This window comes from Electrona antarctica (assembly GCF_951216825.1).
Source record: "Electrona antarctica genome assembly, chromosome: 9".
Lineage (NCBI taxonomy): Eukaryota > Metazoa > Chordata > Actinopteri > Myctophiformes > Myctophidae > Electrona > Electrona antarctica.
In genome coordinates this window covers 26,223,287-26,246,106 of record NC_136790.1, presented here as the reverse complement: position 1 = coordinate 26,246,106, position 22,820 = coordinate 26,223,287, and the positions used below count along the sequence as shown (strand labels likewise).

At 41.5% G+C, this 22,820-nt stretch overlaps 2 protein-coding genes across 4 annotated transcripts in view; one reads left to right on the top strand and one right to left on the bottom strand.

Moving 5' to 3' along the window:
• Positions 1 to 406: 406 nt before the first annotated feature.
• On the bottom strand, positions 407 to 22,488 carry usp48 (ubiquitin specific peptidase 48). Of its 3 annotated transcripts, none has more exons than XM_079509248.1 (27): positions 21,746 to 22,486; positions 21,385 to 21,505; positions 20,798 to 20,939; positions 19,723 to 19,850; positions 18,846 to 18,970; positions 18,291 to 18,399; positions 17,802 to 17,935; positions 17,617 to 17,702; positions 17,019 to 17,198; positions 16,392 to 16,538; positions 15,922 to 16,071; positions 15,059 to 15,259; positions 14,456 to 14,567; positions 11,187 to 11,326; positions 10,113 to 10,187; positions 9,898 to 10,022; positions 8,618 to 8,728; positions 8,170 to 8,231; positions 7,883 to 7,993; positions 6,353 to 6,483; positions 6,126 to 6,232; positions 4,860 to 4,967; positions 4,370 to 4,555; positions 3,880 to 4,005; positions 990 to 1,038; positions 850 to 876; positions 407 to 673 (listed from the first exon to the last, which is right to left on the bottom strand). In XM_079509248.1, the coding sequence occupies exons 1-27, from the start codon at positions 21,877 to 21,879 to the stop codon at positions 651 to 653; spliced, it is 3,150 nt and encodes a 1,049-aa protein (XP_079365374.1). In that variant the 5' UTR covers positions 21,880 to 22,486; the 3' UTR covers positions 407 to 650. The 3 variants fall into 3 exon arrangements, with proteins under 3 accessions (XP_079365374.1, XP_079365373.1, XP_079365375.1); XM_079509247.1 differs by having other exon boundaries at positions 8,618 to 8,740; positions 21,746 to 22,485; XM_079509249.1 differs by lacking the exons at positions 407 to 673; positions 850 to 876; positions 990 to 1,038; ... (1 more) ...; positions 4,370 to 4,555; positions 4,860 to 4,967 and having other exon boundaries at positions 6,124 to 6,232; positions 6,353 to 6,478; positions 8,618 to 8,740; positions 21,746 to 22,488.
• Positions 20,070 to 22,820, top strand: part of zbtb40 (zinc finger and BTB domain containing 40) — a gene marked incomplete at its 5' end in the record, with an annotated part of 48,833 nt that continues 46,082 nt past the window's right edge. Inside the window, one exon of the mRNA XM_079509253.1 lies at positions 20,070 to 20,108. The remainder of the gene's footprint in view (positions 20,109 to 22,820) is intronic.

The window sequence follows — 22,820 nt, the reverse complement described above, 5'->3', positions numbered from 1 at the left end:
TCTTTTTCTTGCACAAATAAGCCTATACTTTGTAGCTATTTCTAATGCCACAGTGAGTATATTTCTATAGATCTGTTGTTGAGGTAATAATGTTCAAACATGAAAAGCAGTTAACATTTGTATTCATTTGACATGTTTGAAGAAATTGCAGTGAGACCACAAGATTCCACTAAACGGGGGAAACGCTTCTAAGAAAAGTATTCCTTGAATTTTTCTCTTAGCTTATTATAATACAAAACAAAAACAGTATTCTAAGAACAAACCTATTCCCCTAAGTGACTGAAGAACACTACTGAAGCCAAGCTCCAGTCCAGACAATTGGATGTCATGTCACTTAGATTTGTCAACCCGTTTCTATTGAGTCAGGGCAAAAAGCGCTATCACAAATTCCTTGAGTGTTTATTAGTATGTTTAAATATCAAAAAGCCAGCAATCCTTTATTCCATGTACAGAGAACAGTGGGTTTGCAGTCACAGTTTTAACAGAAAGTGAAAAACCTACTTGAGGGGAAAACGTATAATCATAATAATAAAAAAAACATGAACAAATTAAAGCACTTTTTTATGTATGAACACTTGACAAATTAAATCTTCTGACTTTCTCCCAACATACATCCACTTCAAGCATAGCTAATGTGGAGTTGTTTTCCCTCAATGTCCAAGAAGCCCAGTTCCTACAGAACAAAAGGAGGGTAAGCTCACCATTCAACCAAGAAAACACTTAAATAGTATTCATCTTTTTCATTTGTTATGATTAGCACAACTCAAATGAATGAATATTAAATTTAGAAAACATATACAAACACAAAGTAGTATCATGTTTTAACAGTATGTTTAACAGTACACTCACCTTTAAATCCCTCTTCAGGCATACCAACTGAAAAAGAGCACCAAGAGACCTCTCAATATCAGAATGAATACATTATGTATCCACTTTCTGCAACAAGAAAATAATCTAATTCTTATGACAGAATTACTGCCACTACTTACCCTGATAAACGTCGTCCATTGCGCTATAATCTGCTATTGGTTCATCAGCCTGCATGACGAAAACATTTAAAATCACACTGGCCCAATTATAAATGTGGTTTAACCCATTTTGACCTGAGATCAGATTCTAAAAATGTCTTCTACATCCTGACAGTTTTCTGAAAAAGCTATGTTTCTATGTCAGTCGTTCTTCGATTTTTCAAAAATAGCAGACCTACAAGCGCGCTATGAGCTTGTAGATCTGCTATTTTTCAATAGCTAAAGCATAACATAATGCTAACACCAAAAGGGGTTCCCGCCCAAATTGGGTTAATATCTATATTCTCAGTAATGCCATCGTATGCGCTCTGTATTATAGAAGTTCATATTAATAATACCTTCACATATGGCTTTTTGATAATGCCATATGCGAGAAAATGGTGTTGAAGATGCACCATTTTCAATTTCAATCCAGTTACCTGTAGCTAAGTCTTGGTAATATCATGGTAATAAATCAAGATATTTACAAGGTAGCTGGTGGACAAAATGTAAAAATGTTGTCCTGTGTTGTGAGAAGTACAAGTACTTACTAAATTAAAAGCAAAAGCAGCAAATTAGTTACTCTAGGGAGGTGATGTAATAAAACTGTACTAACATGATTTAGAGCAGGAGTGTCAAACTCATTTCAGGTCATGGGCCAGTCTGCGCAAAATTCAACCTAATGCGGGCTAGGCGCATTATGGCGTGTCCAACTGACACCCCAGAGTCAGTTGGAGATTGCTGTGTGTTAGTTACTTGTTCTCATGTTTGTGTTAAGGTTTTTCTTGACCACTGATGTGTTGTTTGGATAGATGCTATATATATATGTGTCCTATAAGTCCATGTGGGCTGGGCGCCTTGGGTGCATGACACAAAAATAAAGAATCTATCTATAGATACATTGTTTCAAAGCAAACAAAAAGGTAGGAGCGCACACCAAATGTAGGGAGGTGCTGACCACAGGAGACAAACTTTAAAATAGAAAGGAGAGGTCGCACAGCTCGTAGTTACGATGCCAAAAATACTTTTTATTGGGTTACGACGTTAAGTTGCCTTCTTCAGGTTTGTTTGTTGACTAGAGTTTATGCTTACTCTACTTAATTTCACACTATCCAGCGCACTGGATAAGAGTGTCTGCTAAATGCCAAAATTGTAACAATGACCAGGGCTCGACGCTTAGCATTTTTCCAAGTAGCACGTGTGCGACTAAGTTGAAAAATCTAGTAGCACACAAATTATTTTAGGAGCACGATGAAAAGTTATCAAATAATGTGTTTTTGAGGGGCGCTAGCCCCTCCTATATACAGCTGTAGTCCCCACACGTCTCAATATCTTGACAATGAAAGGAGAAATTAGGTCAAAATTCCGCTAAATATGACGTAAATTAAACATCAAAACATTAAACGCCATTGACATTGAAAGGACAATGTATGTCATATGTAAACGAGCAAATCAGCTAACCAATCACAGGCAACAGGCATTCTGATTGGCCAATATGAGATGATTCATGATGATGTATGATGATAAGAGCGCCCCTCACTTCACACAGGTGTGATTTTTCTTTAATACAGTGATATGAGGTAGGAGGCAATTAGAAAAATCTTTCAGAAATGATCACAATATTGATATTCATCTGGATTTGTTTGTTTTTATATAATCTATATAATCAATTTGTTTTTATGCTGATAGTCTATTCGTTTTTTATGCAAATAGATAGAGGGATAGATGGATAGATAGATGGATAATCAATTCATTTTATGTTGCTCATGTATGGACAGACAGACTTTCTATCCGTTTTTATCCTGCTGTTCTATCGTTTGAGATTCGGTGCAGGGCGCAGGCTACTCGATGGTACTATTAGTATTGTAACATTCTCCTTGGCTTTGACTGCTTCAGTTCAGACCATCGTACATAGGCTATACACCTCGGCGTGGTGGAAGGAGGTAGTGGGGGGATCTTTGCCTTTTTTCCGTCGCTCGTTATGCAGGCTACTGACTTAATATGTACCCAGCCAAGTCGGTCATTCGTATTATCATTTGCGCTGCGCACACGATTTTGTAAGCGAGGTGCTGAGCGATGGTTGTTTTGGTAGAATCCGTGCACACGTGCACTCTTTGCGTGCACGGCCGCACGCTGTTTCGCCCACGTTTGGTTAAAAGTTATAGAGTGATGTTTGAACATTAAACTTTCCAAATAACTTTAGTATTCAACGTGTCGGGGTCCTAGCAACTCCTTCTGTGCTATCATGCTATCCTGCTGCGTTCGCTGCTGACAGGGAAGAGAAGTACTGAACAGCAACACATGAGGGGCGGGGCGGTGGGAGCAAAAGGGACAGATCTTCAAATGAACGCCGCATTGAGTCTCGACACGTTGTTAGCTTGTAGATCTGCTCTTTTTGGCGAACGACACCGCCGTACTATATAAATATAAATGTAGGTATAGAACCGCGACTATAGACTGTGCACTTGCTGTAGAGCCTTGTCTTTATCACGATTGAACGGTCAAATTCTGTAGTCGCACGGGTGCTACAAAGTTAATTTGACAACTCGCACGGTGATATTTTAACTCGCAAATGCGAGTACCTAGTCGCACTGTCGAGCCCTGACAATGACAGTCAAATTGATATTCCATACATGCCTGTAATTGGTTTAAATAGTGAGCGGAACTATTTCCCACAAAAAATGAACATGTCATGAACATCCAATCAACCGCAAATTGAAATGGCATGTTGAGGGGATTATAGAGCATTCATCCAAAAGCACTTTTCCTTCTACCCATATAAGCTGCCAGCAATGTTTGTTGCTATCCTGTGGCAAAGCAGAAGTAACACCCTATAACTGGACATTTAACTGGAATGTGGTTGTGCACATACCTTTAGACAGATGATGCACTCAGGAATAACCCCAAGGCTGCCTAGTGTGGCCGAGTCATCCGTTAGACATTGTCCATTGATTGATAGATTCTGGTCAAACGGAGCCACTGAGAAGGCATGCATGATCTATAGGACAACAAGCATAGACAATAAGTATTATCTTAATTACCATGGAGAAACTGCCCCATTATGCATAAATACAGTGTTGGGACAACCCTGCTCTATGCTAAGAATCATGAGCATGTTTAAAAACATCCAGCAATATGGCAAAAAGTATGCTTTTGTTTGACGTCACAGTCACGTTTAATGCTGTGGGTACTATGATCAATGAACCTTCAAATCAATAAACACTTAAGGGAGGGCCCCCATGGATTGATTACTTTCTCTTTCGTGTTTGACACGGAAGCACAGCATTGTTATGAATGAATGGATTGATTTCTATGGGTGCAACTATGCCAAGGTCACAGGTCAGGTCACTTTGGGCATTCACCTGTATTTTGAGCTCCTTCAGGGTCTGATTGGCAGATACAATAAGTGCTTTCTCTCCTCGTAGTTTCCTGTGCCGCGTACTTCTCCTGATGCCTCCCGTCTTGATGGAGCTGATCGTGGGGGCGGGACCTGGCACAAAACCAGTAGGTCCGTCATCAAGCTTTAGACGCTTCGCCATGTCCTCTGACTGGAGAAGAGAAAGTCAGGTGAGCAGGAAGTAAGGCTAGCATTGGGCAATGCAAGAATCAAAACCATAGACATAGAAAGGTAGACGCCTCCTTCGGCTATGGGGCGTCTGCTCTCAAGTGAGATCAAGCTTCCGCGTTGGTGCCAAGGAAAGTAATGAAAGGAAGGGACGCGAGTCACGTGACTGGACGCCGGGGATGCGCCATATACTGGCGAACTTCCTCCCTCACTGCGATACAGGTCAGTCCAATGAATTGCAGCGGCGAACCATTCTATGTCTATTGTTGCTATGGTGGCCATCTTACCTGGCTGAAATCAGGGTCTCTTTCTCCATCAACCTTTGGGGGCTCATCCCTCTCCTCCTCTACCTCTGAGCCGCTAGCATTCTGCTCCGAAGCACCCTCCTTCAGCAACTAGACAACAGACAGGGACACAGAACATTAGACTTTATATCGCTTTGTAGTATTCAGTGAGAAGAGAGGATAGAGGTAGAGTGGGAGCAAAGGGAAAGATATAGAAAACAGGTTAAATAGAACAATTAAATATATATTAGCACAGATTGTGTACATGACATTTATAATGTCAGCATCATATGCAGGTGTGTACATGTTATTTGAAACATAAATAGCATAAATAAATGTATATAGCACATTTGTAAACAGAAGCCACAAAGTGCTGCACAGTGAAATTACACATTAAACAAATCACAATTTAAAAGGATTCAAATAGAAAATGAAACGGCTAAAGCTGATACAGAAATTCAACATGAAAAGATGGGGATTTTAAGAATAGAAAAGGGAGGTTATATAAATGCTTTACAAAAAATGCTTTTCTGAACATATTTATACTGTATGTCCACTTGTTGAATACACTTGGGTAGGGCATTCCAGATTTCTGGAGCTCGAGCGAAGAATGTTTACAAGGAGAGTTTTGGAGACCTCTAAAGCCCAAACCACACCAAAGGGTCGGGACAATTATTCTTCTAAGGTAAACCACACCAATGCAACTCAGTGAGTTGCAAGGAGTTGCATTGGTGTGGTTGACCTTAAAAAACGTTTTGTCCTGACCCAACCCTTTGGTGTGGTTTGGGCTTAAGAGAGCCCCATCTGATGCCCAAGTTTTAGTGGGCGATTTTGATCACTTTTAAGACATAAGCTTTTCCGCGGCTACTTTGTGACTCGTCCCATGTTGCTGGGTAATCGAGTCTCCAATGGATTGCTATGGACAATGGTGGCAGGCTGTGAGTGGAGCTGTTTTTCTTCCTTGTTGTTATTTTCTGACATTAGGACATTCGATTGCGCTATTTTAAGGCACACGTTCGTGCAATGGTTCACGATCGGGTGATTCTTAAAAGGTTAGTGAAACCGGCACCGGCAGGTTGATTACTTGATGAATCCGGCAATAAATGTGTTAAAAACCACCTCAGACAGATTTCTACATACTGTCATATGATAAATGATCATGCATGCATATGCATTTTTTGTCAGTAAAAACATAATTAAAATCAGTCTAAACATTACCAAGACTAATTTGGATTACTTTGGTATATGAAAACTCATATTGCCCCTTACCCTCTTGTCATCGATGATTTTGCGAATGTAGATGGTGGCCTGGGCATACTCTCGGAGGTCTCTCTGCTGTTGGAAGAGGAAGCCCTCTCGACACTCCCAGCACAGCTCTAGATGCGCATCCACAAACGGAAATAAACTATTTTATATAGCGTGTGATGAAGCGGGAAAACATCCATAACAAAAGGCATACGAAACGTCTGATAGTGTGAGCCATTCCCATATCTTACCAGGTTGCGTGCTGTACTGTGTTGTGGTATCAGTGGGTGTGGACAGACAAGAGCGGTGAATGGAGATTGGTTGGTCCACTATGAAGAGTTTGCTGATCACCTCCCATTCGCTGGGCCAGAGCAGAGCTATACTGTGCAGTAAGAACATCACAACATGAAACCAATATTCAAAGAACAAAAGCAACACTAGAAATCCAAGTAAGCGTTCAAACAGTGACATCTACAGTCCAGGTGGTTGCTCACAGATGCAGAGACTACTGGCAAGCACATTGTCCGACAGAGATTATCACTAATAGTACATAACATAACCTAAACTGCTAAAGATAAAACGAGGGATAATGAATAGTGACACTATCATTATCAATAAATGAACTGCCTTCACACGATGCCTGTAGTGGAGCAGATAAGTGAAACGATCGTTCAAATGGTGATACAGGCATGAAATTTGGTACAAAAATAAATACGGTACAGTACAGTATGTTAAAGTACAATACAGTACGGTGCAGTACAATATGGTACAGTAGAGTAGAGTACAGTATGGTATGGTACAGTACGATATGGTACAGTACGGTAAGTAAAGTATGGTATCTAGCACCTCGATGGCGTGGCGCTAGATCTCGGCCAGTCGAGTTCTAGTGTTACAAATGTCTTGCTCTCCAGAGTCTGTAAAAGTACCTATATGCTGTATCTCAAGAACCGTAATAGTACCGTAATTGGTACCAAAATATCCGCAATACCCAACTTTATATTCACAATACATTTATGGGGCTTAAATTCAATGCATTGAGTTATAAAGGAAAAAAACACATTTCTGGACATATTGGATATTGGAATTTTGCGTGGCCAACAGTATTTTTTGAGAGTGGGATTTCAAGAGTATATGTACCAAATGTCATGCGTGTATCACCATTTGAACGATTCTTGCTATATTTTGCAATCATCTGCTGCACTACTGTCGATGATTGATAAAGACCGCATTGCTATTCATTACCACGCTTATTACAAGGCTACTTAATAAAAACATTTATAAATGGACAAACTGTTAACAAAAGAATACCATAATTCTTTTCATTATTAAATTGCTTACATTGAAGAAAAGTCCATTATATTATGCCGGGTGTGTCCAGCGCAATATTGTCGGCTCGCAAAACTCCGGCACGAAGTGTTGATCAAATAAAAATCAATATTCTATTACTGCACTGCCTATTTCTCGCCTCAAATGTTTTCAAAATTATTTCTTTAGTGTATGGTTTAGCTGTAAAATGACATTGAAGTCTGTGTTTGATTGTCTCACTTGAAGTGGTCTGTGCCACGCCAATTAACCTGAGGACTGTGTCTGTGAAGAACATAGAGCCTGCCATATGACCTGGTGTGTGTTTGTGTAATTAGGGGTGGAAGAAGCAAAGTGTAAACAAACGTATTTATCCTTTCAGCTGCAAAAGTGAAAGCAATCAATGATGCGCTGACGGCAGCACGGCCGTATACTGGGAGGGTGTTGGGGTGAGAAGATTCTAGTTCAGGAACACTCACTGTTGGGCATCTCCATTGACCAGGGAGTCGTAGGTGAACATGAAGCCTCCGTGTGGACAGAGCAGCACGCTGTTGCCAACATTCGATACTGGAGAAGACTTTGTAGGCCTTCTATAAAACGCAGAGAAAAAAACACAGCCTACTTACATGAGAGACCACAAGATTCAGCAACCAATGGTGAAAACACAGATATGAAAGGTGACATCATCTATGTACAGGGTTTTACTACAGGTCGATAATGATTTCAGACCCATACGTAGCTGATGTGGAGTGAAGACAAACCTTACCGTATAAATTTCCGCCACTCGTCCACAAAAAACAGAGAGACTATGTAAAGTACATCAGTATCCTGAAACGAGAAAGAAGCCCAGAATTTCAGACTGCATCTAAAACAACTAGACATCTAATGCACACGTAGGGTTGGGATTGGGAACCTTTAGGAACGATTCCTAGGACCCTTCCAAATGGACCCTTACAGGACTGTAACGGAGTACAAATGGAACCTCTCAGACTGAAATTAAAACATTGAGAACCACTGAATCACTGGTATTGTAATTTTATAGCAGACGTCAAATACACATACAAACTCTGACAGTGTGATAAAAAACGGTTCCAGAAATGGCTACAAATACGATGGAACCGATTCCAGTTCTTCAAACTCAGAACAGGGTCTGAAAAAGAACCGGTTCCATGTCCCAACCCTACAGTTTGTCTCTGAGCTGGGTGGTACACTACCTGAGGCCACTTGGTGAGTGTGGGCCGGTTCTTCTCTTGAAACAGGTTGGGTAGTTGATTCTTCTGTTCCATGGCCATCATCTTACTGACGGCCTCGTTGTCCTTCTCCTCCTGCTCCAACCTCTGCATGACAACAGAGACAACTTAAAGGGGATATTTCACTTTAGTTTCAAACATGTTTGGGGTCATTTTAATGTCCACTTGGGATTTTGTGAACACCCCCCAGACAGTTTTAAAGTTGCTTGATGCAATTACTTTTTATAATTAAAAGCAGGTGTTTAATGAATCTATCGTGGTTAAAATAGAGTTTGAAGTTACAATGGGTTTGTATAGGAAGAGCATGTCTGTATATCAAATATCTAAATACTGAATCAATCAACTCGCAAAGCCAGAGTAGACGTTAAAATGATCACAAACGTGAAATATCTCGTTAAATGTGGGGAAACTCTGCATCAGCTCATTCTATATTTCCACCACTCCCTCCTTATTTGACTTTCTACGATCACAGGAACAATTTATGAGCCTTACATTACTGCCAATATGCAGGGAACTGAGGCAGTTATATTCATCCATTGCATATTCATCCATTGTTATGAATATGCATTCAAGTATATGTATTGTAGGAGACGTTTTAGATATTGTCACAATCCATAGATACTAATCAAGAACGACACTTTTTGCATTTGTGCGCCCAGTGAATGAACGTGTGTGCGTTCAGCGCAGCGCTAGCACTGTCGCCGCTGCTCCCATAGAGTTATAAGGCTGCTCCCATAGTTATAAGGCTGCTCCCATAGTTATAAGGCTGCTCCCATAGAGTTATAAGGCTGCTCCCATAGAGTTATAAGGCTGCTCCCATAGAGTTATAAGGCTGCTCCCATAGAGTTATAAGGCTGCTCCCATAGAGTTATAAGGCTGCTCCCATAGAGTTATAAGGCTGCTCCCCGACACTGGATCAGCTATTTTTGAGTCTCCTCCCACCGAGTGGTTAAGAAACCTTTGGACGACCAAAAACACTAGGTGGGGTTCCTGTGTTGCGTTACATTGAAATCGGTGACTATGAATTCGGTTTTGACGGAAGCGACAGCTGTACCTATTTGAAATAGTCTTGCACAGGGCCTTGCAAGTTGTAAGCTCCACTAAATGCCATTGTTAATCCAGGCCTGCAAAGTTGTACAACATCAAATGGGTCTAAAAATGTAAATATGCACAGAGATCAGGTAAAATCGGAAGCCTTGTGTTCCAAGATGATACATGCAGCCTGTATTTGCATTTAAACCCACCAGGCACTGAGAACAGGGCTCTTGCTCTTGGGTAAACTCTGGGGCTTTGGGGAAGTAAGCTCTCAGCTTGGACCACACCTCCGACGACACCAGTCTTCGATCAGCGTCTAGGATACTCAGACCCGCTGGAAAAGGAATAAGCACACACACAATTGTTGATCTCAAGACTAACATACTTTGTGTGCAAATGCCAGATAGAGAGAAAAGAATAATACCATGACTACATAGGATGTCCTCGTTGAATGTCTTCATCTCGTCCGGGTTGCCTTCTGGGAGGTCCGGGCCATACTCTACAGAGAAACAATAACTACAGATGTAAGAATCCATCAAAAGAGGCACATTTGTCGGTCCGTTTCAGTCATGTACAGGGAAGGTAGGACAGAGGACATCACCAGGTTACTCCTCAGGTAATCATATGCAAGTCTTCAGTCCACTTAAAATGTGAGACTTCGGAAAATGTGAGACTTCGGAAATAACTATGGAAAACTAGTGTCGAGATATAGTTAGGAATAAGACAAGCCATTATAATCATTACCGGTTTAACAATTATAATTGGAGAACAAAAAGGAGGGAAATTAATTGACTAATCTACCAAAAACATCCACTGAACTTTGTCAGAGCGTAATAAACAAATGAAGCAAAGTTTGTGGTCTGGCTTTGTGAAGGCTATGTTCACGTCATCTGGTGATTTTAGGATACTACCCATAAACTAGTAGGAACATGGGCTTGATCTTTCAACATTTGGAAGGTTTTTGAACCATAGAAATAAGCAAAGCTACTAAATGTATAAAGCAGTGGTTTTCAACCAGTGGTCCAGGGACCACCAGTGGTCCTTGTATGGGTCCATTTGGTTTCATTTTACATTCTTAAGAGTTAAACTATTGGACAAGATTTCGTCCTGGGCGTCGGGCGTTAATAATAGAAAGGACAAAGAGGCATGGGCCGTGGCTCAGCGGTCCAGGCACCTTGGCTGGTAATCCAGTCTGGCAGTGTGCCGCGGGTTCGACTCCCGATCCCAGTTAAACATCTGCATTACTTAATTTACAAGAAGTCTACACAATTAGAGAATGTAAAATAATTGTATTTTGATCAACGATTCAAATCAATACAGCATGGATTGGAATTGTGGACACGATCTTATCCGACGATAACAATTTTATATATTTTTTTGCGAGGCAAAATGTAATGGGGGTCCCGTGGCTCAAATGCCAAATTAATAAATAGTGGGCCTTGAGTATGAAACGGGTTGAAAACCACTGGTATAAAGTATAGAGGGTTCTTCTCTCTACCGCTACTGCTGGTGCTGTGTGGTCCCTGTCCGTTGGTCTGTCCATTGTGCTTTGTCTCCTGTTCATCCTCCTCCAACTGCTCCAGAGCCAGCTGACGCCAGCTGCGCAGGGATGATTTCCCTACCCAGTAACCCTCATCACTGGCGCACGCACGCACACAGACGGACAGACACACAAACACACACACAGTATGACTGTCGGCTGCAAAACTGTTGTGCTATACATTTGATTGCAGAAGCACCATGTGCAGTAGCATTTTGAAATCAAAGGTGGGAAAGTTCACCCCCAAAATGACTTTTTATCTATCCCATAAGGGAACCCCTTTTGGTGTTTTGACCTTTCTGGATGGGAACCCGTTTTGGGGTTCTTGTTGCTATGTACAGTATGTAGCAGCATAACATTTTTGTAATTTTTTTTCAGAATCAGTCCTAAATAGGCCCATGGTTTGTTTTTGTCGCAATCCTATCCCAAGCCAATAATTTGATGACTGGTCATCAAATTATAGGATTTGGGATGCGACAAAAACATCTCCATGAATTCAATGCTTCATGGGTTGTGTAATTGATAGAACATAAAATGGCCAGAACTTTTTTTCTGTGAACTATCCCTTTAAGCATTTTCAAAATGTTAAAAGGATATTTCACTTTCAAAAAGTTTTGGCCATCTACTCAGGCTTATGTGAACACCCCAAACAGTTTTTAAAGTTGCTTGATTCTGGATCCGCACTTAATTCCGACGGAGCATTAGTCCATGCGCTGCTCCCGTGCTTGCGGTTATGGTTAGTAGGGTGTGAGGTAGGTTGTCGTTTGTCGGACCAATGACTAGTCTGAACTAAGTACTGCACCCGCTTGATTCAGTATTTAGATATTTGATATTAATTTTAGTTGCCCCGCCCACATCCTATACAAACCCATTATAACTATAAACACCATTTTAACCATGATAGATTCATCGAAATCATCCGTCCTTTTTTCTGTTGACTGATATTGTCCTTCTAATACGTGAGGGGTCGTGTTTTTTCATTTATTCTTAGTAAATATTTTGAAGAAGAACCTCCTCCAGAAAGAGGCCAGAGGAGACTTAGGCCCTTTCCCAATTCCCCCCTTCTCCATGGCCCTTAGCCCTTCCCCTTGCTGATGCGCGTTCACGTGAGGAGGAAGGGTTTTCTCAATTCTCTTTGAAACGGAGGGACATCACAGAGGGCGGAAGGCGGACGAGGTAAGACGCCTTTTTCGTCCTTTATTATGGAAGAATATGATAATAACCAATATTATTTGAATGTGTTAACAATCTGCATCGCCAAAAATATCGCAATCTCTAGCAAAGGTTAACGTTACCTCACTTGAACTAACGATATGCTACGGCGTTGCATTCATACAACGTTACGGTAACGTTAACCATTCATTTGGCATTGGCGCTTTTTTATTTTTTATTTACCGCCGGTGCCCCGGTGGAACAACTCGGATGCAAACTAGCTTAACTAGCAGGCATCAGTCCGACCCCCCAGACCACGATATGTCAACATTCTGCAGTTTTGGAGCTCTTAAAAGCCGTGAAATAGCCTACTGTACCTACATAACGCTGTCGCTGCATAACGTTGGCTACTCGCTGCAGTGAAAGCTGGTATGGTTTTATCATGACCAATGTTATGCTAATCCCCACAAGTTGCAAAAGTTACATAACTAATTAGCAATGGTGTTGTTTTTCCCCCCAGGCAAACCAGCTATGGAACAGACTGCAAGCTGCTGTACAGCCTGTACATTGGATGGAGATGAATCACGATGACATTTTCATTGTTAAATGTTGTTGAATTTGTTGGCATTCATATGATCATATGTAGCATACCACGACTTGTCATAGGACATGATAGAAAATTACTGTTCTTAATGATATTAAAAACAATGTGACCACAGCCCCTTCTTTCTATACTGTAAATTGTTTTTCCTTTTTCTAACCCTGCCTGTATATGATATAACTGTACCCATTCTATACAAACTGTTAATACAATAATCAATTAATCAGGTACAACTGTTGAGCAGGTGTCAGAATGAGCTATATCTAGCTGAATTACATTCTGGTGGGCTACCAAGATGAGACAAAATTACAATATATTTATTTCATCATAACCACAGCAATGTTTACGTTCCATCTCTTCTCCCAAAATAGCCGATCTACAGCTTATGGAAAGTGGTTTCCAAAGTGGGTTATGGGGACCCCCAGGGGTCCTTGGGAGAGTTCCAGGGGGTCCTCAGCTAAATTATAGTTTGGACCCTTATGGGTCCAAATGGACCCATAAGGGTCCATTTATACACTCAGAGTTAATTAACATTGATTTTACAATATAAATTTGGGGTCCCAGAGACAGAAATGCCATCAAATGGGGGTCCATGGACTAATGCATGTCACACTGGCGGTCCGTGACACTGCTAGATTCGTAAAAATCTATGGGGTCCCTGGCATATCTCTTCAAATGGGGGTCTGCGGGCTAATTATTGTCAATTTGGGGGTCCATGAAAAAGTTTGGGGACCACTGGTCTGTAGTGAGCTTGCAGATCAGCTATTTTCTGAGAACAGGTTGTAAATCAATATATCAATATCTACAAGGGACGTTCAATATTTAGGGACGTTCCAATTCCTAGGGTGAAGATTTATCCCCCTACCCCTTGACACTCATTATGTAGGAGCAGGGGAAGGGGCAAGGGCTGAGGGGTAGGGTTAAAAAAGGAATTGGGAAAGGGCCTAAATCACCAAAACGAATTATTACAAATAAATGAAAACAGTAAATGAAAAAACACCCCCTCGTATTAGAAGGACAATATCAGTCACCAGAAAAAAGGTTGGGTGTTTTCGATGAATCTATCATGGTTAAAATGGAGTTTGAAGTTATAATGTAATATAACTTAATAATAGTATAGGAAGCGGCAGGGCAGCTAAAATGAATATCAAATTACTGAATCAAGTAACTTTTGAAAGTGAAATATCCTTTTAAGCTTGTCATGAATCTGCTTTTGGCAGGAATGGCAGGATTGTTATAAATGATATGATTTCAAACCACAACCACATTTACTGTATGGGTTGGTTAGAAAGTTATGGGGATAAGCAGGAAATAAAGTGGACAGAAATAAGTACAGGCCAGAATGATGGGAAGACAAGACAATCAATCACATACACAATGAGCATAATCGTCTACTAGTATAATGCAGACAAGTCAAGGGGTTCATCTTTGTGTGCTACAACAAACATTCAGGCATCAGGTACAAACATTGTACCTTTGAGTGCGTTTGACCAGGTTGGACACTTCCCTGAAGTCCTCATTGAGCTGGTTCTTTAGTCTGAGTACCCTGCACCGTTGGCCCACACACTCATTACACAAGGACGAGGCTGGACAGACGGACATGGACACACAAACAGACACACACGTGATTAATGCCAATATGCTGTTGAGTTACACCCATTTCCCGTTAATAATAACATGTGTGTAATGTGGTGCAATGTGAGGTGATGGGGAGAGATTTTATTGCAACGATACGTCTGGAAAGACCGGAAGGGAATAGTTGTTTGTATACAGGCAAGATGGCAGAGAGCGCCAGTAATATAGTTGTGTAATGAACAGACAAAAGTTGTCTTATTACGAATTAACATATTCGACTCTAGAACTAAAGGGTATTGTACCCTTGGCTGGTTCATAGATGTGACAGTACTAGCTTAGTACTATGTTAGAAGAGACTCTGGCATATTCTAATTCAAAACAATGAATTTGTCCGTCTCCAGTCTAGCTCAACAGGGTTGAAGTTGAGTCACTGAACAAAGAGAAATTAAAAGGCATTTATTTTTATAAATAATGATAGAGAAACCCTTGTAACATGACTTACCGTCCAACCTGGGCCCTCCACTGTAGCGATCGTAAAGAAGCTGGCCAGCCGCCAGGGAGACCCTCTTGGCCTCGCCCACTTTGTCGGGGTGCAGTTTGCCGTGAGAGCACAGGAATAAGGAATTGTTGATCTCCTTTGTGGCCGTGGAGTCGTCTAGCCACTTCTTCAACCAATCCAGAGGAACAAACTCATATGGTTGGCCTGGAGGAACGAGAGGGGGACATCTGAAACAAAGATAACCTGCACAGCCACAGATGCCCAAGACCTGCCAAATTAAAAGACATTAAACAACCTCACCCTAGCACAATTAGACTGGAATAGTACGTATTCAATTACACAATGATGGTAAATGGTGCATTTATATAGCGCCTTTATCCAAGGCACTTTACATAGATTCACCCATTCACACACACTCATACACCGATGGCAGTGGAAACCATGCAAGGCACCAACCAGCACATCAGGAGCAATTATGGGTTCAGTGTCTTGCTCATATCAAGGACATTTCAACACTAACTCTGGGGGAGCCCGGGTTCGAACTGGCAACCTTGCGGTTACCATCCAGCCACTCTACCCCTAAGCCGCCACCCAATGATGCTGTTGGGCTTATGAAAACTTGCATAACTTAAAGCACCACATAAAAACAAAATCCAAATTTTCTATGGGCAGAAGCCATGATTTGAGGTGCAACAGAATCTATTTTGACAGGTACTGTAGTCACTGCAAGGATGACAATACTGCTGGTCTCCCTTGTCACTTTTAATTAACCGATAGTCTCCGAGGCATGTTTGAGGCCAACATCACATAATAATTGTAACAGGACATAATTAGGCTAGGGGGAGTCAGGGAACGTCTTTACCGACCGTCTTGTGCAGGTAAAAGCTCGTAGAGCTCCTTCACCTCCTCGTGTTTGGCCTTGCCCTTGTCCACGCTCTGCTTCCTCATCTCAGACATTTCTATGCACCACTCCTCAAACTTGTGGTTGTCTCGGTCCACCAGCCTCTGCAGGAAAGCTTGGAGGGTAACGAGGAGATACAAAGGAAGGTGTCATGAAAAGAGACTATTATTTCTGATTTAAGCCCAAGTTATATTTGGTTGAGCAATGCGTTGAGATCAGCTAATTTCAGTGCGCCACACCAGTGCACAGTATACAGTAAATCAGGCTTAATGGGTTTCTACATTAAAATGTTACCTACATAAACAAATTAACTGAGCTACCTAGCTAAATAAATGGGGAGTGCCCAGTCTGCCCACATTTCAAACAAAGGGAATAAACAAAACAAATAAACCAATTTAGGATGATGGGTCATTACAGACCATCATGAGCCCTCACCTGGTACCTCGACAACGTCTGCAGTGGGTTCAGAGGTGTCTGTGTTCTGCTCCTCTACGATCTTGTATACCAGCATGTAGGCATTTCTTGAGCAGTGGTAGCCTTTACTACATTTGGGTTTTCGTGTCTGGGATTTCAATGTCTCCGCTAGAGAAGATAAATTCCAGGAAGAAAAGAGGATATTGGTTGGAGAAACTGTACTGCAATCACTTCAAGACTTCGCACTGTAGGGCAGATGGGGATAAGATATGGATAAGTGTAACTTAAAACCACAATGTTCGAACAGGATTCCTAGATTCGTTTTCCTATTCAAATTACCATACAGTTTGTTGACCTTGGCTTTGTGTCTTGCTGAGTTTTTAAGTCTTTGCTCTACCAATGGTCAACATAAATTTACATCATGTTGAATATTTAGCAGACAGACTGGGCCATAGTAGCAGTAGAGAAATAGTTAACATGTCGACATGTAGAGAAAAGGTTGAAAATGCTGGAAGATTTCTAACAATGTGCCGCAGTTTGCACGTATTAATAGTGGGTGAAATTATTTTCCGTACAAGCTTCCACAAATTGATAGGATTAAGGTTTGAACCTTAATCCTATCAATTTGTGCCATGTCAAACCACTCACTAATGTCCTCTTCAATGCCCAGCTGGAGCTTCTTCCCCTCCATCTTTTCAATCTCCTCGTCATTGAACTTGTACCAGTCGCTGGTACGCGCGTCCTTCACGTGGGCGATGTAGTGACCAGAGTAGGCGCTCACCCCACGATGGATCAGCACAGCACTCAGCTCATACGTACACTTCTGGTCTGGGGGATATTATAATGTGATACAGATAAATAGCCCTATTATGTCACAGAAAATACTTTTCAAGTTCAATATGCTGTAATGTAACAAGACTGGGTCTAATAACTGCATGTGGATCTATGTCATCATACTGATGAGGTCATTATTGATGAAGTTAGTTAATATGGAGGGAGGGCAGATCAGAGATATGCGAAACTGTATGGGGATGTACTTCCTTGACCTACTAGCAGTGTGAACAAGACATTTGGTGCTGGATCTGTCCAGCAGCTCACTACATTAGCCATGGACATCTGTCCACGCTCCTCTAGATGGCGACTGTGACACTGACCATATTTTTCTCTCGTCATACCACCCGACCCCCAAATATGATGGACGCCATGTGAATACTATCAATTTTGAGTGTCATCCTTGTATAGATACCTTCTTTTCCATCCACGAAAGGACCCATGTCCAGCAGCTCTGGGAAACTGATAAATGTGTTGAGCTTCTTTTTGTGGCCCGTTTGTCTGTTTGAAAGGACAATACGATGAAGTAGTAGCACAAGTTAAGCTGTTTTTTGTTTTGTTTTGTTTACAGATTCGACAGACCACAGAGCCGTGGCTAACCTGTCAAAGACAAAGCGCATGAGCTGTAGGTTGAGAGTGCTTGGGAGGCTATGGAGTTTGATGCGCCTGGTGGCATTCTGTTTGCTCTGACAGCTCTCGCAGAAGTAGCGATTGTCCCCGTCCAGCTTCTCCTCCTGGGTGGGGGACATAACACCATTAGTTGATATTTGATAATGATATACGAGTACATCCGAGACATTTGACAGATCATTCCGTGATCCGTCTAGATTGTGACAGATTCTGACCTTACTGTACATTTACTAATTCATTCTACATTTTGAGACTCGATGTGTCAATTTGGACGATTGGAATTTTAACAACAAAAAATAAGTTAGAAAACAATGACTGTGTGTGATAATGATTTGGAAATCAAGTATGTAACAGTAAAGTACGTAACACCCTGTTACAAGTCACATATATGCATATATGTATTGTGTAATTGCTCCTTTGACCATTTGCATAATGACAGTTCAATCTAATATGTTTTACCTTGAGGAACTCAGTCACACATTCAGTGAGATTCTTGTGACCCTGGATGTTAAGCTCCAGCTCATAAAATCTGGACGGCAGTGCAGATGCACGGCTGCACTGGTTACACCTGGGGTACAAAAGACACATCAAATACATTCAACCAATGTCTTTAAAATAATGGTCAATGCTTTGGTGGACACAACCTAGACAACAGTCTTTATACTCAAGCTAACCATGTTAAACCTGCAAATTGCAACATTTGTCCTTCCCAGGATTAGCACGCAGGTCTCCCACACAGGATATTACATTTCTATCTGTGAGCTAAAACAGCCCGCTTGGGCAAGGGAGTTATTTGGGTTTATATTAGTTCATGGACAACGTTCTGATGGCTCCTTTGATATAAAAGCCTTTTAACTGCATTTTGATAAATGCATTTTACATATGTGATGTATTCCCATGTTTTTGTTCCTGCTTTAAGCAGCATTGTGGTTATAAGACACAAGGCGTAACGATTAAGTTGAGGGCCGACTAATAGAACATAGTACATATGTATGAAACATTGCATGTCCTTACATAGTGACATAGGAGAACTGTCCACAGAACTGCTGCTGGATGACACCCTGCAGGCTAGGGTCCTTCTGTTTGGACAGAGTGTCCTCCAACAGAGACAGGAAGAGTTTGGAGAACTCTTGGGCATCCTGCAAATTAAACACAACACTGCGATGACTGGGCTGGCAGGAAATAAGAGCACAGTAGAAAAGAAAAACGAGCAGTCAGTCTGTATATGCAGTTTACCAGGTGCACGGCTCACGGAGATTCACAGTAAGACCACTCCGATGTTCTTCTGGTACTTTTAATTCATAGCCGCACGGACAAACATAGCAAACATGGTTGCGTTTTGGTGTCAAGCCTCAGCTTGACGCCGAAACGCATGGAAATAAGAGCAGCTACTGTAATATAGAAAGGTGCTTACATCTGTTATTGTTAAAGGCATAGTTACTTTGCCCCATGTTTAAAACTATATGTTTTGCCCATCATGTCCCTCGTTCTGTATTTTCACTCACTTTCTGTTTGATGACCAAAACAAATAATATCGTGAGAGCGCAGTAGTAGTAGTAGTTTGTTTCAATAGGTAAACACAACCACACTACTGCAGTGGTTGATAACTGCAGGTATAGAGGGAAAGTGGATATATATATATATATATATATATATATATATATATATATATACACTGTTTTGTAATGTAAACACATGGCAAAGTTACATACTTACTTTGCCTTTAATAAAGAGGGCATTTAAAACAATAAAACCAGAATAAGACGTTGATTAAAAATGCTGTTTTAGACTGTATCTGCACTGTCTTGTTCTATATTTTATCTGTGAACTCATCTATATTCATTTTAAAAGATAAAAACTAAAAAGAGGCAGACTTTAGCTAAATGCTCACCTGCTGTTGTCCTGTGTCTAGTCCCAGTGCCTTGACCAGCCCCGACGGGTCAATGTACCGTCTGTTGCTGTTCTGCAGTAGTGCAAATAGATACTGGAGGTGCTCCGAGATGGACTCGGGCTCATAGTCTGAAACACATTTACACTATTAATTTATTTCTGTCATTAATTTATTAATGACATATTGCATTTTTATATTTTTCCCACAGCAGTCGTCAGCCAAGCCATGGACATACATGGCACATGCGCGAGACGAAGTTATTGTCCATGGAAAAACTCCGAACATCCAATGATGAACAGGGCATGCACCATGCGTAGGACTAACTACAATCATCCATGGATGAACGCTGCAGTTCAGCCTCAGTTGGGGCGACCTCCAAGGCAATGGTAGGACATTTAAAAAAAATCAACCAACATTAGGGGTTTAAACCTGACTCCTACAGTTTGGACAGGGTTGAAAAGGTGTTCCGAATCCGTATGTAGAAAAACTGGAAGGGATAGTGTGCTCCTACACATGGTTTACACCCTCCCAGTGAAAGTCCTCATCGTCAGGTGAAAAGTCAGGAGATATGTGGTTGTCTACACCTTCCCCAAGACCAACAAGTAGCGGCTGACCCTGACAGGGGCTATACAGTACATGGGTGTTATTGGCAAAGATTAGTAAAAAAAAGAAAAAGAAAAGAAAAAGGGAAAAAAAACAAACAGCACAGAGGTTGTGGGTTCGAAACTTCGAATCCACCGTGGTGCATCCGGCTTTGTCGAGCGTCTACACAAACACAATTGGCCCGTGTCCGGAGGAGGGAAGCTGGGCGGAGAGGGTGCTATTGGTCATTGCACATACTCCTACTACAGGCTGGGGTGGCACCTGTCAGCAGGGACTGTTGGGCGGGGGGAGGATTAGGACGAGGGCTCTACGGCCTCCTGGTGGGGGCTCCTTACTGGCAGGTGAGTCAGTAGGATACGACAGCAGTGACAACAATTGGCATAACGACTATTTGGGGATGGGGGCTAAATAATAATAATAAATAAAGTTGCCATGTCTCGCATAAGTGTCTGTGATATTACATTTTCCTTACCCGAGTCGTCATTGTGCTCCTGTGCTCGAGAACTGTGACACAGGTAAAGGCTCCTGCGCAACTCCAGATTGTGGAACCACACCTGCAGGAATGTGTTGACGTAGCATGTTGCACCCAAATTGGTCAGACCCACAAAGGTGTTCTGATAGAGACAGGTGGATAGACAAGTCAGTTGTTTTCTTTTCCAATACCCCCAGTTCAAACACTCCCTTCTACATCAAAAAATAGTACTCCTCCTCTATTAACTACTTAATCGCTATATAATATCATGCAACTAATGGCATAGTATCCACAAGCTCCCAACACGTGACATGATTCACATCGCTTGTAGATATGCTTTTATTATTATTATTATTTTGCATGCAATGACATGCCCAAAATAGGGACCACGCACAAGTTGAAAGTTGTTCAAATTGTTCATAACACTGTCAAGACCATCTTGTTACCTACCTTTGAATCCCAACCCAATGCTCAAGAAACCCTGAAGTGAGTAATCTGGCAACGACACAACTGTTGCTAGACTTGATCAGGCTACCATTTCCATCATTTGGGACAGAGGTCAGGTGAGGCAGATAGAAAATAATTACCATATCTCTACGCTCCGAATTTGGGTCATCAATGTTGTGGAAAGCATTCTCATCGATCTCTCCAAGCCATGCCTGTTCACCAATACCTACAAGGCAGTTAGGGTTTCCCTTGCAATTCCTCCTGCAAGATAGAGCAATGTCTGATTCTAAACGCTGACATATAACATCATATCTATGCTGTTTGACGTAATGGAATTCATCCACAAAGTTCTGGGGCTTAATTTAAGAAAAAACCCTACCGACTTTGCTGTGTGGACAAGAGTTTAACATTAGAATTGTATGTTTTCGAGTGTTGTGAATGGATGGATTGATGCATGTTATTATTAAATACAGTGTAAACACATTATCACACCATACACACCTGCATGTTCCTCTCTTGCAGGCCGGTAAATTGACACGATATGCCAGCTCTATGTGTTCCTGGCCGATGTCCTCCGGCCTCACGGTTTCAACCCAACGCCAAGCCGCTTTCTCCAGCTGTAAACGCGGCGCCATGGTCCTTAGGACAATCCTGCAGCTCAGTATGGGGAGCCGGGCGGAAGAAGGTCGTGGATCTAACGGCCTGTTTTCCACATATGCTAATAGGCTAACTGTGGCTAGCAATGAATGATCACCAACTTAACTGCAGCCCATGTAGCCGCTATGCTTAGGTAATCAATAATAATAAATATCACAGGTCCAAACGTCTCTTTAACAATACTCCACGTCTACATAGGAACACGAAACAGATCGAAGCAAGTCTACAAGCAAGTGACATTTTATCTACCGCGTTAGCTACACATTTAGCCTGACCCGGCAAGCTATGCTAACGTTAGCCAGTCCCCTTTCCTAGTGCATCATTAACGTTAGTCAGCACTGCGCACCATTTGGTCAACGTGGAGCGTAGTCGAACCGTGTGCGTGCAGTAATATTTATATATATGTATATATATATTTTTTACATTTTATTGATAGTTTATTTTAGATTTAGCGCCCTTGCGTCAGTTTATAAATAAATTATTTCCTTGGTTCAAAAGCAACACGACGTACGCTGTTGACGTTTGCAACGTCACGAATGTTGTGACTGGAAGGTGTCTCCCCCCCCCCTTCCAGGCCCGAGTGCCGTACGGAGTATGACATCCAGTATTGAATTGATCCATTTTTATTTTTTATAACATTGATTGATTGAAGTATGTATTAACAGATTGGAGAATTACAGTACATTTCAAGCACAACTCAATACAAAACTGTTAACTGTGGATGATACCATAAAGCATTACACATTACACTGGTTTAATTACAATAGGGTCCACCATGTTCAATTCATCATAACATTTAGAGACGTACAAATATACACTTAGATAGCTGATAGCCAAAAACAGGAAATCATCATATAGGAGGTAAAAGGGGAAGAAAACATATAGGCCTACAGTGAGGGGAAAAGGGTTAGGTGGGGGA